The 22946-nt window shown below is 38.5% G+C and overlaps 1 protein-coding gene across 1 annotated transcript; it reads right to left on the bottom strand.

Moving 5' to 3' along the window:
* Positions 1-4995: 4995 nt before the first annotated feature.
* LOC122802055 (olfactory receptor 52K1-like) lies at positions 4996-9834 on the bottom strand. Its single transcript, XM_044071774.1, has 2 exons — positions 8918-9834; positions 4996-5002 (listed from the first exon to the last, which is right to left on the bottom strand). Exons 1-2 carry the CDS (start codon positions 9832-9834, stop codon positions 4996-4998), a joined length of 924 nt encoding a protein of 307 aa, XP_043927709.1.
* Between the last annotated feature and the right edge of the window lie 13112 nt (positions 9835-22946).

Here is a 22946-nt window from a genome sequence, read left to right on the forward strand (position 1 = left end):
GAAACTGTGTGTTAATTTTCTTTACTGAGACTTGGGTACTTTTTACTGCTCATAAGACCTTGCAGAAAAGATTTTACGTAACTTAGTTTGTACATAGAACTGGTGAGAAAAGAAGAGAGAAGTTTGTGCTTTAGCTTCTTTAAATAACTGTCACATAAGAATTAACTGCAAGGTGCTATCCAGACTGTTTTGTTTCATTAGTACCTTCCTAACATAGTGCCACAGGAATGGCTGTGTAATCCTGTAGCATCGCTGCAGAAAAAAAGTTGCTGTTTCTTGCAAAGTAATTTGATTTTTCACCTTTTGCAATATTTTTAGTTCATATTTGGCAAAGTCTGCACATTTTTACATTTGATGCAATAAAACATTTATTATTTATTTCATAAGAAAACTGTGGTGTTGCCTGCCTCTAATTACTTCATTTTGTTTAACTGTTGCATTGTCTATAGTAAAAAGTAGAATGGTAACATCATGCAGTGCATTTAAATAATTGTTTTAGTGTATATTAAATAACTCCAGTGTTATCAGAGAACTTTCTTAATTGTTTCTTTACACACTTGAGGAAAACTAAATAAATTGAGCATACCAGTGTTTGTGTGTGCATGTCGTGGGTTGATGTCACTGTGTTAAGTACAGCACATAGAACTTTACATTTTTTACCTGCAAAGCTTTTCTTTTAATCTTTTGGGATGATTATATGTAAGCAACTGTCATAATGTTGTTCTTTAATTTAAGTTGGACTTTTTTCTTAAAGATATACACATTTTCATTATAATTCAGAAGAGCTGACATGAGGAGTAAGTGAGGTTTACCCCTTGCAGTAATCAGTTCTGATTCATAGACAGCCTTACCATGAAGAGATGAAGAACAGTGGTGAGCTGTCTGTGCAGCCTGCCGCAAATGCTAATGAAGCATTCCAGACAAAAAGCCTACTGTATAGTAAGTAGCCATGTATTCTCCCGTGGAAATGCCCACAGTATGGCATTTACGCAGCCCAGAGAGTCAAAGAATCTGTTGGCTTTGTAGAGTTTCTTGGCCAATTGTACTCATGAGCTTGTCCAAAAGTTCACGTTCACCAATTACTTCCAGTGGTTGAGATCATGTTCGAGGTAAGTACCAGGTTGTTTAACAGAAAGGTGGCTATGATGTGTGTGCATGCATGTACATATGCTGCTGCAAGTGGGATAAGTGGTCTCAGGTACATGTGTGTGTGTGTGCACGTCTTGTATGTGTGTGTGTGTGTGTGTGTGTGTGTGTGTGTGTGTGTGTGTGTGTGTGTGTGTGTGTGTGTGTGTGTGTGTGTGTGTGTGTGTGTGTATACAGGTGAATAAGTGAGTGTGCCTGTGAGTGCGATCTATTTGGGAGATTGGTATACGTCTATGAGTGTGTGTGTGTGTGTATGTGTGTGTGTGTGTGTGTGTGTGTGTGTGTGTGTGTGTGTGTGTGTGTGTGTGTGTGTGTGTGTGTGTGTGCATGTCTGTGTGACTTTGTGTGCCTGCGTGTCTGTGTGTGTATGTGAATGGGTTAATGGGTAAGTGTGTCTGTGAGCGCATTTAGATGAGGGGGCTCAGTGTGTGTGTGTGAGGGTGGGTATACACTTTAATGTGTGTATAGGTGTCTGACATACCTCCACACTTCCCTAGACTAACGAGCAAATCTTGCAATCTTAGGGAGGCACTAGACACCAGGGATACTGTTTATATCGTGTCCTAAAAGCACTCAAAAGTTTTGCAGTACAAAAGACTTGGAGTGGGGGGGGATGCTAGAAACCAGAGATACGCATTATATAATGCCCTAAGGGCAACTAAATGGTTTGCGACATGAAAGACGTGGGGTGGGAGGACCAATAGACAGCAGGCATACCCTTTATATCATACTCTAGAAGCACTTAAAAGTTTTGTAGCATGAAATATATGGGGCAGGAGAAACATAAAATACCAGAGATACCCTTTATATTGTGCTCTAAAGGCACTTAAATGCTTTGAAGTATGACAAGTGTTTTTTGGGGTAGAGGGGGAGACACTAAACACCAGTGATACTCTTTATATTGTGCCCTAAAGGCACTTAAAAACTAATAGAACAAGGTTTATGGCAAAAAAGATGTGTGGAAGAGGGAAACTAGATGCCAAGAATACTCTTTACATTGGGTCCTAAAAGCACTTGAAAAGATTCAAATCCTTTTGCCTTTAGCACTCAAAAAGAGCTGTGTAGCAAAGCTTTACTTCTCTGAACTATAAGTTGACACCAAAGCTAATCTTACATATTATCTAGTCTTTGAAAAAAAAGTTAAAGGGGTGGGGGGAATTTTGAACCATGTACCATCAACTCACAGTTCAGCTCTTTAGTAGGTGCTAGTCCTCTGTGGTCCCACCACTAAACATTATATATCTTTTTCACATATTATCTTAAGTCTTTGCAAAAAAAAAAAAAAGAAATTACTTTCAGTGGAAGAGGGAGAAATGTCAAACCCTGCACCAGTGGAACACAAAAAAAAAAAAAAAAAAGTTTGTTAAGCCAGAAACTTAACCTTCTGTGGTAATTGAGAAGGGTCTGCATTCCAATGCATTTTTATACTATAAGAAATATGAAACGCCAGTATCTGCCATTATTCACTGACTGCAGTAATCCATGAATTATTAGGGAGAGGATAAGAATAAGTAGCAAAACCAAGAGCATTATAGTTTTTAAGCTATTAGTTGGACTCATTTAAAATGTTACTAGAACAACTGGTCTATCAGCATAATGCACTTTATAAACAATAAGAATGAAACACTGATGTCTTACATTATCGATTGACTATAAGGATTAGAGATTTATGAGTGCTGGGACAAAAATAAGAAGGTATAGCTGGAATGTTCTGTCAGGGACAGGTATGTGTGTATAATTATTTGTGTGTGTGTGTGTGTGTGTGTGTGTGTGTGTGTGTGTGTGTGTGTGTGTGTGTGTGTGTATATGTGTGTGCTCGTGTGTGTGTGTGTGTGTGTGTGCATTTGTCAACCACAAGAAAGTGTTTACCTGCAATTTAGAGGTGTGCAAATTAGTTACTAATGAGTGTTTTCCTCATTGTGACTAACATGACAACATGACACTAAATCATATTTTCAGTGATTACAGAAATGGTCAGTTTTGGCCGCAGCTCTTACTAATAGTGGTGGGGTTCTTCCTGATTACCTGGGTTTGTTTCTGTCTATCCTGCATTTTCTTTTTATTTACTAATACTCTGGTGGGGTTCTTCATGATTACCTGGGTTTGTTTCTGTTTATCGTGCATTTTTTTGTATTTACTAATACCAGAAAAGGTGTTGAGTTACTTTTTATGGTCTTCATTGTGATATTATGTTCAGAATTTGATGAAGCTCTTAACTGTTAACAGCTTAGCGCTACACTAACAAGTAAAAGGTATTTTAGTTTACAGTGTATCATTTGTCATGGTAAAACCATTTCACAGTATAATACATGTCTTCAAGTGGGTATGTAACTTCTTAAATATGTTGGAGATATTTATCAGGCTGTCATTGGTTTACTTCTAGGGAAGCACATTGCTTGTGTTTTTTTTTTCATTGTTGATATTGATTATTGTTATATTTGTTCATGTTCACATAGGATGGACATGTAGTGTCTCATCTTTTCTTCAGTCTGGTAATTATACCCAGAAAATATTTTTATATTACATGATTATGATGTAGGACAGTATAAGAAGAAAACTGATACTGTTAGAGTCATGTTAAGAAAATATGGTTGTCACTGTTTAGTAATAATGTTGTATTTATTCACATGATGAAGAGATTGAATGCAACCCTCTCTCTATCTCTTTCAAGTCTGGTAGTATCTCAAGTGATATAAACTAAAGAGCAGTCATTCTATGTAAAAGAACTTCTATTGTGCATTGAATTGCATGGAGTAGATGCATGCTACACATAGTAGGAATTTTAATGACACGTTACTTTCAAGTTGCTATTTTGTAAAATGTCTATGCAACATTTCAGAGATACATTTGGTGTGCTGAAATTGTCTATATAAAAAATCATCATACAGTAATCTTAATAGCATATATTTTATTTAAGATCATATCACGGTATTGTTAATGTTGTCACCAATGTATCATTTCCACAAACATCTTGGTAATAAAAATGTTCCAGCACCATGTCCTATGTATGCAATAAAAATCAAAATTCCGACATTCACTTCATATGCCACAAAGCATTTACAAGACTTAGTATATTTACAGAATGTGTACATAATGAAAATAAAACAATATAAATACAGGAAATGTCGCATTTCATTCAAGAGTATTATTATGACTGCAGAGTTACAGTAATGATTCATACATATTGAGAAGTACATATGCAATACTGTAAACTTTCACAGATATGGTCTGTGTTTTCATATAGACAATAAGTAAAGAGATTGTGAAAGGCAGTTGGATTGCATGCCCGCATTTATGAAAACAAATAAAAAGCATAAATAAAAATGTAATAGTGTTTATGGATCAACAGTAACATTAACATCATAAACACATTATGCACTCATCACGGACACCCATTTGGTAAAAAAAAAATCTTCCATACAAAGTAACACAGTTGTGCAGCTATCAGTTAGAAAACATTCTGCTGCCCTCAGATCCATTAGAATATATACTAATACATTATTTTTTTATGTATTGACAAAAAGTCTGGAATTATCCTATGAATCTCTTTCTATACAGGCTTACAGGAAAAAGGATTACTAGTTAGGTACAAATAGTGCCTTAAATGGATTTTAATTGAGTTCATTAAGGAAGTGAATCACTTAGGTAATCTTTATCAAAAAATTCTGTGAATAAGACATATTGTGGTCATATATAAAAATGTTAACTCCATCTACTTACTGATGAACCTGCATTAGCAGTAAACAGAACAGGTCCTACTGTGTATCTTGTAATGCTGTCCTATTAGACTCCATCCTCAGATGTTCTACTTTCCCATGTTGAATATTATTCATAAGTACCCTCAATCCTTTATGTGCTATTAGATGACAGTACTGTTATTCATAGATATTCATCTTACTTTAGCTTTATTGATTCTTAATATTGAAGACTAGATTGTTTTCCACGATCAGTTGTACTTTGAAAAATATATCTGTGTTGTAGCTCAATTTTATTAATATTTTTTACTACATCCATATCACAGATTCTGGATTTTCTAGCTCGATTGTCATATCATCTTCCTCAAGAAATTCCATACCCAAAAAAAGTTACTTTGGTGAAAAAACTTACATATGTTAACACAATATACATTCATAATATTAAAATCTTATAATATACATTTTGTCTTTTATCTTTGAAAATGTATATGTTTATATTATGACATAATGACTAAACAAATAGAATGTGCATGCTAAAATACATCCACACATGTTAAAAAAAATATTACATTCATATTAATAATAACTTCAAGGTTCTTTAAGCCAGTTTTGCTTACAATTGTTCGCTATATTTCACAGCCAAGTTGTTCCTTTCTAAGTAAGCTGTCATCTTCTGCAGCTATTTTCTTGCTTCGTACATTTTTCATTGTTCTCCGTTACAGGATGTTGTGAGGCAGGCATGTCATGACACATGCATATAATGTAGTAATCCTGGACTGGAAATGTGTTTTATTTTTCTCTTCTTTTTTCCCATAGACAACATAGTATAGAAAGCGCAACTGAAAAATGTAAACTCATTTTGAAATTATATAAGAGATCTTTGTATTATATAGTCTACAAAAAAAGTTTTGTGATGGCAAACAAATGAATGTCTGTCATTCTTCCTTAAAGGTAAGGTGGGGGATCTACTAATTCATCATAATATTCAGTTTGCAGGTTACTGTCATTTTGCGGCTTTACTTTTTCCTTATTCGGGACTTTTAGTGACTTATCAGACTGTGACTAAACAAGTGCAGCATTTACACCATTTAAGGCAGACCGTGGCAAAATAGTTGCCAAGTCTAACATTTTTAACAAATTGTATTTGTCTGATAATTGGTATGCAGGATCATATGCAAGTCTATGATCACATCCTTTCAGATTCTGGTTTCTAGCTTCTTCAGAGAAAATGAGAAGCACATACTTGATGTGTAATATATGCACATTATTTCTCATCTGGTATGCATTCATACTTTAACATCTGTTTCTGATGAAGTCTTAAATATTAGGGATAAAGTGGAAGTGGTAAAAATATTTACTCAGGAATGTCTTCTCAATATAAATTTTAGTGCACTAGTGCTCCAAAATTATGACAATGAATGTGGATTTGCTAATTGTAGTATAATAAATATAAGTTTAATAGCAATTTATAAAATGATGTGATGAAGGCAGACATATTATTTTGGAATACATAATCAAAAAAAAAAGTTTTGAATCCTTAAAACATGAATCTGTTTGGCTTACTACATATGTGTGAGAGTGTCTAAGAGTGTGTGTGGATGTATATTTAATCCTTCTATATTTGTATACATCTGTCTAGGTGTGTATGTTATCTACATTAATGTGAGAAAGCAAGAAACTGGATATTATAACTTACACAATACTCTAATTTCTGAAAAGAAAGGCTTACAGTGGATATACATTAATCGCTACATATTGCTGACAGAAGCTCATTTCAGTGGCAGCATGTATACAAACAAAGCTTGCAAGCAGAACCTGTTTAATGACAATTATATAAAAATGCTGACTTGTACTGTATTTTTTTGACATTGCTGTCATTTTTAAATCAGTACAGTTTCAAAACATAAATTCCATAACTATTTATAAAACCTAAACATGGCATTGATGTATTTGTTGTTCTTTTCTACGTATATCACCAGTATGCTTCTAAGCTGAATTACACGCCAGTATATTTTTGCTTTAAGAACCAAAAGTCTCATGATAGCAACAATAATCCACTACTACAGGACTGAAGAAAAAAAGGAAGGTTTGAAGAACTGTTGTTTTAGCATTATTAATCTATAATTTAGCAGTTTAGAAAGTTTTTCATATAGCCTGCACAGTCAATTTTATTGTGGCATTTTGGGTTTCATATTGCAGTGCTTATTTCTATATCCAGATGATTTGCATGAAACACTGCTGTTAAACTGGAATTGTACATAAGATATCTCCTAGCTGACAAAAAAAAATTAAACCTGTAAAGACAAGAGGCATTGGTTTCGGTGGCCCTGTTTCAGAATCCAACCATTCTTCCAACACTTTCTACCATTAATACTTGCAGGGGAAAAACACTTCAAGATTCAGACAATGGAAGAACTAGTAATGTTATTTTTGATTAAAGATTGCACATGGACACAAGTATGTTTCAATATATTTTATAGTGACTGTACATAACATCTTTTACTCTTCTGAGGATTTTTTTACTGTTATCTACACACTGGTAGCCTCTTGTAACTATTCGTATGATACATCACATTCACAATTAACTTGAAATTTGTGATACAGATCCACTGCAAAGTATAACAACATGCATCTTGTCAGGGACCCTCAAGATCTAGCTGTTGGATCCACTGTCTGAAATGTTCTTCCATCAATTTAGCTAAAATAGCTTTTTTTACTAATCATAGCAATAGTGCAGCTGAAATCAACTAATCAATATTTTAGTTTATAGCTTCCAAACTTTAAAATTCTATGCCTCATGCAGTTTGAGCTTCTGACACAAATGAATGGTTTAAAACAGACTTTGTTTTAGATTTTTCACTACAAAGGGCTTAATGTGTAAATCTGAGCTTTTTATCAATCATATGTTTTTTTATCTTTCTGTTGCATCGATTTTATGGTTTTAAAACAATTAATTCCACTATTACTATTATGAATGGTTGTTAACTTATTGTATTTCCTGTATTGATTTAATATTTTCAATAGCATTTTGCAGACAGAGGGAAACTATTTTCAAAGATCACTATATGTGAACAAATACTTTTAACAAACTTATTATACATCACAAATAGTACAAGTAAACCCTTATCCATTTCAGTCGTTTCCATTTTTTAATTTTATTGTTTAATTTGTTGTTTTTTTTTTTTTATTAGTTGTTCTTATTTAAGTGTTGGATTTACACGGTATGGCAGATTGATAACATCCTTGAATGGACACAGCTAACTCCACATCAATATTAAAGAAAAACAGAAATATACTTTTTCTGCATATGAGATAATTTATCAGATCAGTTTGACCCAGTGAAGAGATCTCAGTATGAAAGATTTCAAAAATCAGGAAAGTCTCAGCATTTATAGCTTGCTGAATGAACTACTGCGTGACTGTAACCACAGTGACACAAAAGTTAATAAGTATGAGTGTTAGACTTTGAATGGGGTAGGATAAAGCTGAATCCAACAGGAGAGCAAACAAAATAAAAATGTGTTTGCAGCATTGCTGACATTATCCACATTTCAAATGGGGGAGTAAATAATCTGTTCACTTTGAAGGAGACTGCTATTAGAAGTACAATAAAACAAAACTCTTGTTCTGTATGTCTATAACACTGGCATGTCATCTGCTTTACTACTAAAATGTTACTTTACTTCAAAAGCAGGACAGGCATGTATTTGCATATTGGGGTAACAATTTTCAAGTGCATATGATATATTGTATTAAAGTAACCATTCAGAACCAGAAAAAAATAACATATTAAATGTTAAATAATCCGTGATCATATAAAATTAAGCAGACTGGTAATTTTTGAAAAATCAATTACTTCTGAAGTAATCGAATATTTCTGAAGAAAGACTTTAAAGTTAAATACATCTCTAAAATTGTCCAACATTTCCATCTCTTTGATAATCATATTTGGGTTTATATAACAAGTTACTAAAAGTTCATCTGGCAAAGTACACTCAGGTACCTATAATGTGTATTCAGTATGTGCTCTGCAAAAGCATTCAGATATTTCTTTAATGCATTTATTTTGAAGTAACTTGAGAACATACCTGCGAATTTCTTTTGTCCTAGCTCCATATATGATTGGATTTAACATTGCAGGGAGAATCAGGTACAAGCAAGCAAAGACAACAATAAACTCAGGTGGAAGTGCTCTGCCAAACCTGTGTGTTATAAATGAAAATGTGGCAGAGCTATAGGCAAATACGACTACGCAGAGGTGGGAGCCACAAGTATGTAAGGCTTTCTGGCGTTCTTCCCCAGAACCAAGCTTTAATACAGCTCTAAGGATCATGCTATAGGAGAAAACAATAAATGACATATCTGACACAACTAGAAATATAACCACTAAGCCATAGGAGCTGTTAAGTGTAGTGTCAGCACAGGCAAGCTTTACTACTGACATATGATCACAGTAAGAAATTGAAATTATGTTAGAATTACAGTATGGCAGCCTAGAAGCAAGTATTGGCAGAGGCATGATAAAAACCACACCCCGTGTTATACTTAATCCAACAATTTTCATAATGAATGAGTTAGAAAAAATAGCAGAATAGCGCAGTGGATTACAAATAGCAACATAACGATCAAATGACATAGTTAGCAAGGCTGAGGATTCAAGAACTGTAAAGACATGGATAAAAAACATTTGAGTGAGACAGCCTTGAAAACTTATAGTGTAGTCTTCAGACAGTAGCATCAGCAAAAGTTTGGGTAAAATCAAATTACTTAAAACTAAATCAATGATTGCCAGCATACAGATGAAGTAGTACATAGGCTGATGAAGACTTTGTTCTGAAAAGACAACAAACAAAATTGTAAAGTTACCAACTATTATGAGAATGTACATAATGCAATAAGGAATTGCAATCCAGTGCTGTAAACCTTGGTATCCTGGAAAGCCAGTTAAAATAAATTCAGGAGGATGCAGAGCGCTGATATTGATTGCAGACATTATGCAGAAAAGAAATCAAGAATAGTAGGTTTCAGATGTGGACAGGGTCCTGAAATTATCAAAACATGTTTATTTGCCCAAAAGTCACCAAAAAAGATCACAATACAATAAATGCCCTGAAACTGTACTCAAGATTTTCAGTAAGAAACAAGTGGGTGCTTCAGCTCTTCATCATCTTTATGTGCGTAATTTATCTTTCATTCTTTGCATTATTCTTTCTTAAATGCTATCTACAGTGCATCTATATGAATGTGACAAGTCTTTATATTCATTGTTTTTATACTATAACACAGTCAAAAATTAATAACATTTTTTGCTGACTGTTCAGTTACACTGCAGTGTTTTAAAAACCTACATCTGTCTGCATTTACATTTTTGCCATTAACCTGTCATCAAATAAACTCACCAGTACTTACCACATCAGGAAGGTGGAATTATTTCTATTTGTGCTGGTAAACTGACACATTCATTTAGAGTACAAAGAGAGAGATGAGAATGAAGGGTTTCAGGTTTCTTTTATAGCATATATTGCTGCTCCTCAGGGACCGATTAGAACTTGTTATTATTATGAAGCTAACCAGTTAATTATTACAAAAATACATCAGGTCAGTGCTGCCACTGAAGCTTAAAAATGAATGGAATGAATGTATCTAGACATGTGTAACGTGCATTACATCAGCCATGAAGGGCAGGCTGCTGCAAAATAATGATATGTAAGTAAAACACGTGCATTCTGTATTCTTTATTGTTCATGTTTACTTTGACAAATAAGCTTCCCCTTTTGTACACAGTCTTAAATTCAACCACAATCACCCGCAGTAATGATTTGTTCATTTCCTGACACACCTCATCAAGATGAAGTAATTGCGCAAAATATTCTGATCCATGGATGGTAACCAAGGCAGTAAGGTTCCATCTCCTTCTGTGCCTTGCACTAATATTTGCACGCCTTAATTAAAATACCATGCTGTTACATAAGGAACTAACCTTATTATCTTTCTACTTTGGGCCCCCTTCTCCGTGGTTACTAACATTTGTTCCTATTCCCAATGACTATTCTCAGTATATTGGAAATGTAATATTTTACTTTTTAATTCCCTCATTTTTTTAATTATCAAGGGCTTCTTTATTTCAGGAATATCTAAAAATGTTATTTTAATTTGCCTTTTGCTTTGTATACCTTTCAAGTGTACCTCATTATGAGAAATTTTCTTTATTTAGGATGTTATTTTGTTATAAGTAAAAAGTAGCATGTTTTAACTATCCTCTGAACTTCCTAGCTGAAGTTTTGAGCAAACTATCAGTAAATGTTTTACATTTTGCCCATTCGGTCCTCATTATGCAAGACAGTGTTCCTCATTTTGAAGATGGAAGGTTGAGAGTTATGTTGCTGTGTGTTATTCTATATGATTAAATATCCATTTTTGTTTTTAATCATCTTCTCCCCCATGGTCCCTGTAATATATAAAGTACTGCCCGTGTACCCCACTCGTAGCTTGTCAGTCCACCCCGCATCAAGAAGATCAGGTCTCATCAATATGCTAAAGATAAAACTAGCAACTTAACACAGTGATATTACTAAAACATTGGCTGATAGTGTAGCACCCATTTTCTGTTACAGGACTCAATGAAGATGTAAAATGCCTCTGGCACTCTGGTCTCTGCATAGAAGTACATTGGTGGTTCATAACTGGTCTGGAGCATATGCACAAGGTAGCAAATGGTCATGGATGAATCAGAATGAGAATCTAGGCAGTAAGGGTACATGAATAATACGTGAACTTAATGCACCTTTTATCTGTAGGTCAAGACGTGGTTCTGCTTTATTTTTTTTGTTTGTTTTTTATGAAAATCTGAACTCCTTTTCAGTTATAATGATTCTGTTGCACATGGTATGTTGTTTTCATACTGTATTTTTGATCAAAATGTTTGCCAGTGCTGGAGTGTTACTCTTACAGTAAGCTGGATTTGAATCTGTTGAGCTGTTCTGCCTTCTTTTCTTTATTTATTTATATGCATGTAAAAACTCTGTAACTGCAGCATTTCTCCCCAGGCCTCCACTGAAAATAGGCCCATTCCTAGTCGGACTTTCCTGGTAAACAAATGTTAAATAAATAAATAAAATTGGATGCTCTCCACTGATAATTCATGCACACTAGCCATACTTTGCATTCATTGTCTATGGTTATGATTGCCTTTCTAAACTATATTTAGTGAAGTGTAGTGATGGGGCAGAGACATGACAGTAGAGAAATTCACTGCAAAGTAATTTAGTTTATTAGTTAAGTAATAGTGCAGGCTGTGGGTACACTTTAATTTATTAGTCTGCATGCTTGTAAGTACAAATTCCAATGCAAAATAAGAAAATTTGGAATATGAATTTGCAGTCAATGGAAAACTTTAAAGCTAAGTGTTTTCTATCACATATTCATAAAAATACTGTAACTGTATGAGACATAAAGGGCATGTAATAAAACAAAAGAAAAGAATAAAAGTTTAAAGTGTAAGCACATCGTCTGGGGACATTCTCAGCTAGTGAAAACATAAACTCCAAAAGCTGGACACACTGAGTGTTTCAGTAATATCCAAATATTTATTTAAAACAACAAATAAAAAGATCACTGAAAAAACAATCAGTAAAAACAAAATGAAAACTCCAGCACAGCTAGAACTTCCACTGAGTGACCTCCCAAAACTCTTGTATCAAAGGCACATCAGATATATATGCAAATGACCCTTACAAACATCAGCTGTTTCAGCTAATTGGCGATTCTGAATGCCCATGACTTGTTGCATCATTTTAATGGACAATTTCAGGCCAATAAAGCCAAATTTCACTAGCTGTGGATATGCATATTTCGGCCTTGTTATGATCTCATCAGCACAGCACAAATAGAGTGTTTGACTAAGCATAAGAAACACAGGGCTGTTATACCCAGCTGATGTCCATTATCATCAGGGTCAAGAAAATAAGCACCACAAAGCTTTTGGGCAAAGTCCTTCATCAGTGTGGATATAACAAGTTCAAACTTACATCCCAGTTTAAATAATTCCATTGAAATCATATGACACAGCCCTAATAAAAAATCAAAAACAATTAAATAATGACTCTACATTAAAATGTATTAATTTAATATAAAACAAGTAAAAATATTTTTTTTTAAATAAATATACATCATAGTAATCTAACTTATTCTATTTATCATTTGTTTTTATTTAATTTTATTTGTATATCCAAACAAATGATTTTAAAATAAATAAAAATAAATAAATAAAAGTGGAGTTTATTTTTCACTGTTTTGGATGTTCTGCTCTCCAAAAAGCGGTTAACCTTAGTGCTGGTCCTCTTTGTTTTTCAGATTCTAACTAGTCAGTATTAGAAATGCATAAAAATCACATCCCCTGCATGCAGCAAATTTGTTGATCTGTCCTCTCTGACCTGTTTGCTGATGTAGTCCACCACCAGCATGAACAGGAGTGAGTTCAGATCTGAACCCTGATATATATCCACTTCTTCTGGTAACCCCTCTATGAATTCAAAACTTCTTGCTCTTTTGTTGTTTCTTCCCTGTACATAGCCTGCACTAATGTTTCCAAGTTGTGGAATCTTTGCAGATGTGCTCAAATTACCTTTCTTGGAACTTTGTTTTATATATATCCTCCAAGCCTAAGAATGTTGAAAGAGACAATTTCCTCATCTTCAGCTTATTCTCCAATATTTGCTTTACAGCAAATATTAGGTCAGTTGGACTGCATGCAGATCTCAGTCTGTACTGCGCATCGCCCATCTTACTTTCTGTTACTTTGTGTATTAATTTATCAGTCACCCTCCCAGCACTTTCACGCAGCCTGATAGGAGCCGATACCTCTGTTTTGCCCTCAGTTATGAATAGCCCCATTTTTTGTATTCTTGTACCCTGGCACTAGAATGCATGTTATCCAGTTGGCTAGTATATGCTTTTCTCTCTCTCTCTCACTCTGCCTCCCTCCCCAGAACCATGTCTCTCCTAATGTAGAGAATATCTTGATCATATCAGCAGTGACTATGTCTAAGCCTGACACTTTCCCTGACTTATTTTCTTTAGTGCACTTCATACTTTTTGAGAGTACATTCTCCTTCCTCTTTCACTGCAGGCTCTGCATGAGGCACTACAGCTTCTGTTAGATGTTATTTATTTAGAAACTTCTTGAAGAAGTCCTTCCATCTGCACTTGATGTCTCTTTGGCTTGTGAATAGAATATTATTCTTATTCCTTATGAGTGATGTCTGTTGACTGTTTTCTTTATCGTTCTATCATTGTCTTGCAACCTGTTAGAACTTCTCTGTGCCATCTACTGTGTCACTTTTCGGAATCTAGTAGAGTTTCTCTGCTGCCTTCTTCGTTGCCATTGTAACTGCTCTGTTAGCCTGTTTGCTGGCCAACAAGTATTCCCTTTTTGCCTTATCCATCTTTTCTAACTCCCCCTTCTTCCATCACTATATTTGTTCTATCATCTGTACACATGCTGTTTTGAGAAACAGCCATTCTTCTTCAACTCTATCTTTTTCCTATTTTTTAAGAAGAAACTTCAGGATATCAGTAAAATATCTCCACTCATACTCAACAAAAGCCCTCAAGTGCACCATCATAGAACAAAAGAGCAAGTATAAACTTAGGGTTACTATTAACTCTAAAAATAAACCACAAGACCTCATTTAGTTACATTATGGAACATAGAAATGATTCCCATTTTTAATGGAATCTCCCTCTCTAATACCTGGAATAATTGCTAATACCTTTGTAAGCAATTTCAATGCTTATTTCACAAACCACAAGCCAGACAGATCTCTCTCCACTATCAACCATCTCATCAATCCCAGAATAATGTTATATCTGCGGTATCCAAACCAAAAATTCTAGCTGCATGGGATCTGATATTATCCAAGCCATCTACCTGCACGTGTCAAACACAATTTTGCCAAACTTTTCTCAAACATTTTAAGTTTAAGTCTCTTTATGCATTATTTTTTTTGAACATGAAGAATGACTATAGCATGATCATTACACAAAGGCAGCACCATGTCAAACCCCAGAAATAACAAAACTATTAGCCTTACAAATACTATGTGTAAAGTAATGGAGCACATAATTGATGTGCTGATAAATAACATATGCAGCCTTCAAATCCTGTTGCTAAATCAAAATAGACCTAGTTGATTTAATTGAGCTGATCACTGAAACTTACGTGCAGGTCTGACAGTTCATATCGTTTATCTTGTCCTTGCCACAGCTTTTGGCACTATCCAGTATGCTGCTATCATTAATAAACTCCCATCTTAATATAAGTTCATATGTAGTCCAATAAGTTCAACAACAGAACTCACATAAGTTCATAGGTTCATAGGTTAGTACTAGGCTATTGGCCCTAGGGCCTATACAAGTTGAGCCATAACAATTCCCTGGATATTTCTTCCCACAATATTTACTTCCCTGGACCCCTGTCTAGCAGGGCAACTGACATGATCCCCGGGGTGAATTTCCTATCTCCCTTCCAATCATCAAGGTTCCTTTTGAAGAGGGCCAAGGAGACATTCTGCCTGACATGTATGAGCAGTCTATTCCAGATTATGGAGAGTCTCTGGGTAAGGAACCTATCCCTCCAGCATGTTTTGTTCATTGTGATGACAAGGTTTAGATCCCTGGAGCCTGTGGCTTTGAGGGATTGGGATTTCATTAAGTGGAGCATGTCCAACAGCTCAGGGTTTGACATGGCCTTGTATGTTAAGCAGAGATCACCTCTGAGTAGATGATATGACACAGAGTATAGCTGAAGTTTTTTTAGATGGTCAGCATAGGGCATCTGCTTTAGGCCTGTGATTCTTTTAGTGAGGTATTTCTGTGGCCTTTCCAGCTGTTGCAGATGTCTTGTGAGGTACATACCAAGTGGGCATTGTACTCTATAATGGGTCTAATGAGGGATGAGTACAGTGGGACAATGACCTCCTTTTTTCTGGATAAAAAGCCCTTAGTGATGAGGTGTGCAGCATAGAAGGATTTCCTAACTGTTGAGGCGATGTGGTTATCGAAGCTGAGACTACTGTCTACCTGTGTCCCTAAGTCTCTCATCACACTTTCGGCATTTAGTTTGCTGCTACCTATGTGGTAATTCATGGGTGCATGTTTTTTCCAAAAGGGGATAACTATACATTTCTTGGCATTAAGCTTGAACCCATGGCTCTGGCACCAAGCATCTGTTTCTGTAAGGCCCTTTTGTAGAATATCCACATCATTTGGGGATTCATTAATGGCTCCCAGTTTGCAGTCATCTGCGAACTTTGTTAGCCAGAGTCCCTTAGTGTTGGCCTGTACATCAGAGAAGTAGATGCCAAACAAGAGCGGCCCCAGGACTGAACCCTGAGGTACTCCACTTGTCACTTGTCTGGAGCTGGATTTGGAGTCAGCTACTTTTACAGTGTGGGTTCTGTCAGTAAGCCAGTTGGCAACCCATCGAGTGACATAGGGATTTATGCCCAGCTTAGTAAGTTTATCTATGATTGCAGAGTGTGGGATGGTGTTGAAGGCCTTGGCAAGGTCCAGATAGGCTGTGTGGACTGACTTGCCCTCGTCCACAGCTCTGGAGACTGATTTGAAGAAGTCAATCAGGTTCAGGAAACAAGATTGGCCCTTCACAAACCCAAATTGGGTGGGGTTCAGTGTTTGAAGGTCGCCAATGTCTTTGTTTATAAGTTCCATGATAATGCATTCCATGCCCTTGAAGATCAGGCTCATCAGACTGATGGGACAGTAGTTCTCGGGATCCAAGCTGGATCCCCCCTTGTGGAGTGGGATAACTGTAGCTGTGCGCCACTCAGTGGGCATGAAGTCTGAGGTGAGGCTATGATTAAACATGACTCAGGTGAGGTGCCAGTTCATTTCGTAGTTCATGTAGTACACAGCCCGGGATGTCATCCGGTCCCATGCATGCTGTATTCTTAGCTTTGGAGAGTGCGGTTTCTACCTGTGTAACCGTGATTACTGGAATTTGGCAATCTTTTTGTATTGAGATGGGCCCTTTAGAGGGTGAAGTTGGCACTAAATCGATCTGCCAGGATATTGGCAATATCCTTGGGATCAGTATATTTAATGCCATTCTGTTGCAGCTCAGAGCAGATCTGAGCATTGCCATTTAGATTCTTGACATAACTATAGAATGCCTTGTGGTTGTCTTTGGAATTTTTGTAAAGGTAAGGATACCTCCTCTAGCCAGACGTGCATCACATATGGCATTCTGTGGGGCTCTGTCCTGGCAACAGCTTTTTACCATCTACTTTTCAAAAGTTAAAGCAGAGATGACGGGACTGTGTCTATCTACATTTACTGAGGACTGCACAATGGGTGCAACTGTCAAATCTCCCCTCAGAAACATAGATATACTAGTAGGACATGCACTGTAATGAGAACAGTTCTAATGGCAAAGAACTCAGGTTATCTTTTGGAAAGGTATCACCTCCTCATCTTACCACATTGCTTTTGTCCTCCTCAAAACAGATACAGTTTTTCTGGGGCATGACCTATTTTGATAATTTGTCTTTTGATCACCAGGTCTCAGTTGTATAAGGAAGTCCTCTTATGTTGCTCAGCTAATCTGCAGTGCTTGCCCTTTAGGTTTCCTGTAGCCTTGGACTTTCTATACCCTTCCTTTATTAGATCCAGTAGTGTAGAAAGGATAGAGTGAAAGGGGGGAATTGCACTGGGTGTTGTCTTGACCAGTGTGCGATTTGCACTAAAGAAATAAAAAATTATTTTTATACAAATATTTTTTTTTTTCTTTTCAAGAAAACACTAGTACATATGACAATGTGTATCCAAAATAGTTCAGCATGCCTCCCATCCCTGAGTACATCACCTTGCTTGGGCACCAGTCCAAGGACCTGTGATTGGCTGTGCAGGTGAAGTGTGTGGTGATGCAGTGGAATAAAGACAACTTATTGGCTATGGGCAGGATTCACGAAGGTTTGCATGGAGTGTAAGAGACGTGCAACACTCCATGCAAGCCTCGCGATCCAGGAACAGCCCTAAGCTCCGTGTAAGAGACCAGCTAAAACGTCTCTTACATGGACTGGGCGTAGACCTGCTAAATATCTCACTTGCATCTGAAAGGTATGCAAATGAGGTATATTAGCGATCCACGAAGCAGAAACTAGTCCGTGAAGGAGACGTTTTAGCTGCAGAAATGTACTCAGCTGACAACTGAGTACATTTTGCAAATTCCACAACGGAGCGATGTCAGCTCCAAAAAAAGGTTGCATATGACTCAGGCAGCATGCCAATGGCCAAATATGTGGCCATTGGCAATACAACCTGATGGCAAAATGATAAAATCATATTTTTTTTTTCAGCGATCGCCGATGTTTAAACCCAGCGCAGCCCCGCGCAAACGGGCTGCGCTGTATAAAACCATAAAAAAGAAGGTTATAAACCCACAAATGTGGGTTTCATGCAATACATGGAATGACAATGTAGGGACCAGCAGACCAAAACCAACATGGCCACCGTGTAGTGGTTGCTAAGGGGGGAAGCTGAGTCTAAGACATGTAACTAAGCATTAGTAGGCAATCTCATGTAAATGAGGGTTCGGATACTGAATTTCACAGTCACATACCAAATGAGCACAGTCTGAGTAGTGTAAGAGATACAAAACAGGGAGGAATAGAGTAGGAGATAGGTGACATCACAGGGGGGAATGGTAGAAAGAAATGCAGTTCATTGGAGGCCAGTGTAACATGACAGATGACAGGCACAGATCATGGAAAGAGGTGTGCCACTAGATAAGTCATGGAAAGTCAAGAAATGGAAGGTGTACACTGTTACCTACACCAAAGTTTCTTGCTGGCCGTGCATGCGCATGTGTGCGCACCATGAAGCGCGAGTAGGACAGTGTGTGCGCGTGTAAGGCAGTGTGAGTATGTGGGAGTGTGTTGGGAGATGTTTAACACTGTTTGTGCGGGTGTGCGCGTGTGTAAGGCAGGCTGAGTATGTTGGAGGCTGTTGGCAGACGTGTAACAGTGTTTGCGCGTGTGTACGTGCATTTAAACCTGAATAAGTAGATTCTGAACCGTGTAAGCACGTGTGCACGCGTGTAAGCCACTGTGAGCGTGTTTCAGATAGTATGCATGTTGCTCCCCCCTGAGGAAACAGAGAGGAAAAGGGAAGCAACAGAATTAATAGGAAGCTAGCAGGGATAACTGCTGAAGCTAGCAGGTGAAAACAATTAGAAGCAGGCAATTACACAGGCAGAATAGTAGCCCAGCCCAGCACATAAAACTCTGCAAACAGTAGTGCAGGATGTTTCCATTAAGAGACACTGCAAGACAGGAGTAAGCTAATAGAAGTGAAAACTGAAAAAGCTTCACTCAGAGCAGAAATGTTAGGGGCTACCATAGCTGTCATAATGAGACATAGGCGACTTGCTGAGGGTGGTGACAATGCAGATGGTGCCAGACAACCCACAGTGAGGAGACAGAGAAGAGTGTACAGGCCCAGGGTCACCTACCACGGGTTACATGAGCTGGAGATAGTAGAGTGCTATAGAGTGTACAGAGAGCTCCTGCAGCAAATTGTTGAGCTGTGCAGGCCACGCCTCACACACAGAACCAACAGAGGGGAAACCATCCCAGTGGAAACCAAGGTATGTGTTGGCCTAAGAATACCAGCAACAGGTACCTTCCAGAGACCAACTGGCGATATGATGGGGATATCACAGGTATCAGCCTCCAGGGTACTACACCAGTTCCTGGATGCCATGTCAGCATATGTCGGTGATCATGTATATTTCCCCAATGCCCGTGAGGTATTGGCCAGCAATATGCGTCTCTTCCAGCAAATAGCGGAATACCCTGAGGTACTGGGTGCAATAGACTGCATGCACATATGCATCAAAGCACCAGCCGGTGAGCAGGGTAGGGCCTACATTAACCGCAAGGGCTTCCCCTCCATCAACTGCCAGGTTGTCTGTGATGCCCAGGGCATAATAATGAATGTGTGTGCTGGCTGCCCCGGGAGTTATCACGATTCCCACATCTGGCATTTGACGCAGCTGTACCAGACATTTGCCAATGGGGACATCCCACACGGACACCTAGTGGGGGATGCAGGTTATGCACTGGAGCCGTGGCTGATGACACCCATCAGAAACGCACACACCTGAACAGGAATGTCATAATGAGGCACATGCACAAACACGTAATGTAATAGAGTGTGTGTTTGGGCTGCTCAAGTCACGGTTCCGGTGTCTGGACACATCTGGTGGAGCCTTGCAGTACACACCAACTACATGTATCCAAATTGTCATGGTTTGTGCTATGCTACATAATATGATCTTGCGAAAACAGCTGCAGCAGGACCAGCATAGGGCCGGGCCAAACAGCCCCCCAACATTGTCAAGGCCATCACAGGCAGAGCGTGACTCGGAGGAGGAACAACCTGAGCCTGCCCCAGTAGGCAGAAGGAGGCGTGCCCAGTATGCCCTGGCCTTGGCAAAGAGGCAACGCATAGCACATACACTGGCTCAGTAGGAACCCTGGGAATGATACCCCTCTCTGACTCTCTCATATAGTAACAGGGATGCATAACATGCCACAACCTGCTCTCAAACATGTATAGGAGTGTAGTATGTGCATCCGACAGAGGCAGCCCTGCAGCACCACCTGAGGCATGATTGCCATGTGTTAAGCAATGTAACACCATCTAGTATATGCAAACATGAAGACCCTGCCTAACATCTCACCCTCACCAAGCATGATGCCACACTATGAAGACAAGAAGATCAAGTACAATAATTGGCTGAAGTAATGCAGTCAGTCAAAGGGGAGCCAATGTGTTACAGGCTGGGAAGATATGCAGAGTTTGACATGATGCATCACCTGCTAGTGGTGGCGTGCACCTATCATGCCATGCCCCATGGATACTGGCAAAGGCTGTCAGTACCCACAGCATGCCCTGAATAGGTAAGTCTCAAAACACAAACCCAACTTCATAGGTTCTACAAGGGATAGGAACCTAGATGTAATACTGTCCCATGACAGATGTATAAACAGCAAGATGTGTGCAGTGTAAACGCACACCGTAAGGAGACTGTAGATACCAGTCCTGTAATAGAGAACTGGGCAAGGCTCACATCAGCACCCTAACACTACCAGGTCACACCTCATACTGTGCTGTACAGCTGCAAAACATGGAACAAGCTACAAAAGGAGGGTGACTAGCAAGAAATGGCAAGGATAACCACACCCCCATGTTGGTACCACAACAAGAAGCAGCATGGAATATCCATGGTCAAATACCAATGGCTAAAACTGCCTCGCTGTATATAGCCTGCTGCAGACCACTGTCCTAATACCAGGAACAGCACCTGGCCTATGTCGGAATACATGAATATATCAAGCCCCCCAAACCACATTATATTGCTCCACTGAAAATACCCAGACATACACCGGTAGCATTGTACTAGCACGAACACAGTAGGAGAAAATTACCCAGATTCCATAAACCAAAATGCCCAGGAACAATGTACTACTCCCACAAGAGGGGTAAGCATACCGGATGTGATAATCAGCAACATGTGTACTGGATGGCAAGATGAGAAGTGTACCCCTCACTGGTAAGACCAGACCATAGAGTAATCACACTGGATATACACACCCTGACCCCAGTCCCTGGCCAGAATACCACAGTGAAAAACATGTGTAAAGTATAGGTTGCAGCCCTCAAAACCGATGTTGAATCCACAAAAGGCCCTGTGCAAGTGCAGAATATGGGACACACCACAGAACATGTTATACAGGCATTCCATGAACACAGCCAGGAATGCTTGGAGTATGCAATCACAAATAACAACAACACACAATGCCATATACGCAGGCATCTGGCATGCTGGCCTCCAGCCATTATCAAACCATGCAAGAGAATGAGGAAGTTACCACATGATGGAGCAAACATAAAAAGGGAAGTAATCACTGACCACTAGTATGGCAACAACATATGTCCACACATACTATCCACTAAGTCCAGCCACAACAAGTATAATCTGTGAATCCAGAGGCAATGTGACATCAGTACCAAGTACACAGACAACCACAACACCCCTCAATAAATACAAACATATGTGATAGATGGATCCATGTACCCAAACCAGAGGTTGAGCTCCAACAACTCAGTACTGTCAACACTAGTCAGGATGAGAAGGTAACCACATACACCACAAACCCAGTCCCACATAGACCTACCACAACTGTAAACCAAACACATAAACACAGACAAATATTCCCGGAGGCCTTAATTGCAAACACACCACACCAACAGAAGCCTCCAAAGTAGATCACAAGCAACCACAACCTTCAAACATAGCACATGCAATGAATAGTACGCAAAGCTGGTGTGCCAAACAGTCACAGGCCCGAAGGAGAAAAAACATGCCTGATACAGTCGTAATAGGTGTCTGTATAGGCAGACACACAGCTGTCCCACTCACCAGACTGAACAAGGGAAAGGGTAGAGTAAGCTGCTTGTAGGCTGCCACAAAATGCCACTTAACACAAGTACGCAGGTCACCCCAAAGCAAGCAGAAATATGATGCACTCAATGTACATGCTGGTGTGAATTACCTGAGATGTACCTCACTGGTCAACATCAAATGAGACATGGATGGTCCCTCCGAGTATGTACTCCAGGGCGGGATGACACTGGCTGTGTGCAACATCCAACCCTCACCAAGAATGATGCCATGGTACAAACACAGAATGCTCATGTTAAACAGCTGGCACAGTTACAGCTGTCAGTCCAAGAGGGTGTAATGTGTGTCTGCTTGAGATGTCAAGCATGACAAGCCATGCTGCTGTTACAGGGATGGCTGTCAGCTGTTACCCGTGTGCGTCTGGATACTGGATGAGGCCTTTGCCGCCTCCATAGAGCCGTATGTAGGCAAGGTATGTAGGCAAGGCCAAAAAGACTACCCACCACCCTAGAAAACATGTGGTAGGAAACATAAGGGTAATGCTGACCAATGCCAGATCTGTAAACTGCAATATGCATGCCCCTGAGGCACTTCCCATTATGGAGAACATTGATGCCTGT

This window comes from Protopterus annectens, chromosome 5.part0 (genome assembly GCF_019279795.1).
Source record: "Protopterus annectens isolate FY-2018-M chromosome 5.part0, PAN1.0, whole genome shotgun sequence".
Classification (NCBI taxonomy): domain Eukaryota; kingdom Metazoa; phylum Chordata; order Ceratodontiformes; family Protopteridae; genus Protopterus; species Protopterus annectens.

Coding starts and splice junctions, on each gene's coding strand:
- LOC122802055 (XM_044071774.1), bottom strand. CDS start 9,834: ATGTCTGCAATCAATATCAGCGCTCTGCATCCTCCTGAATTTATTTTA.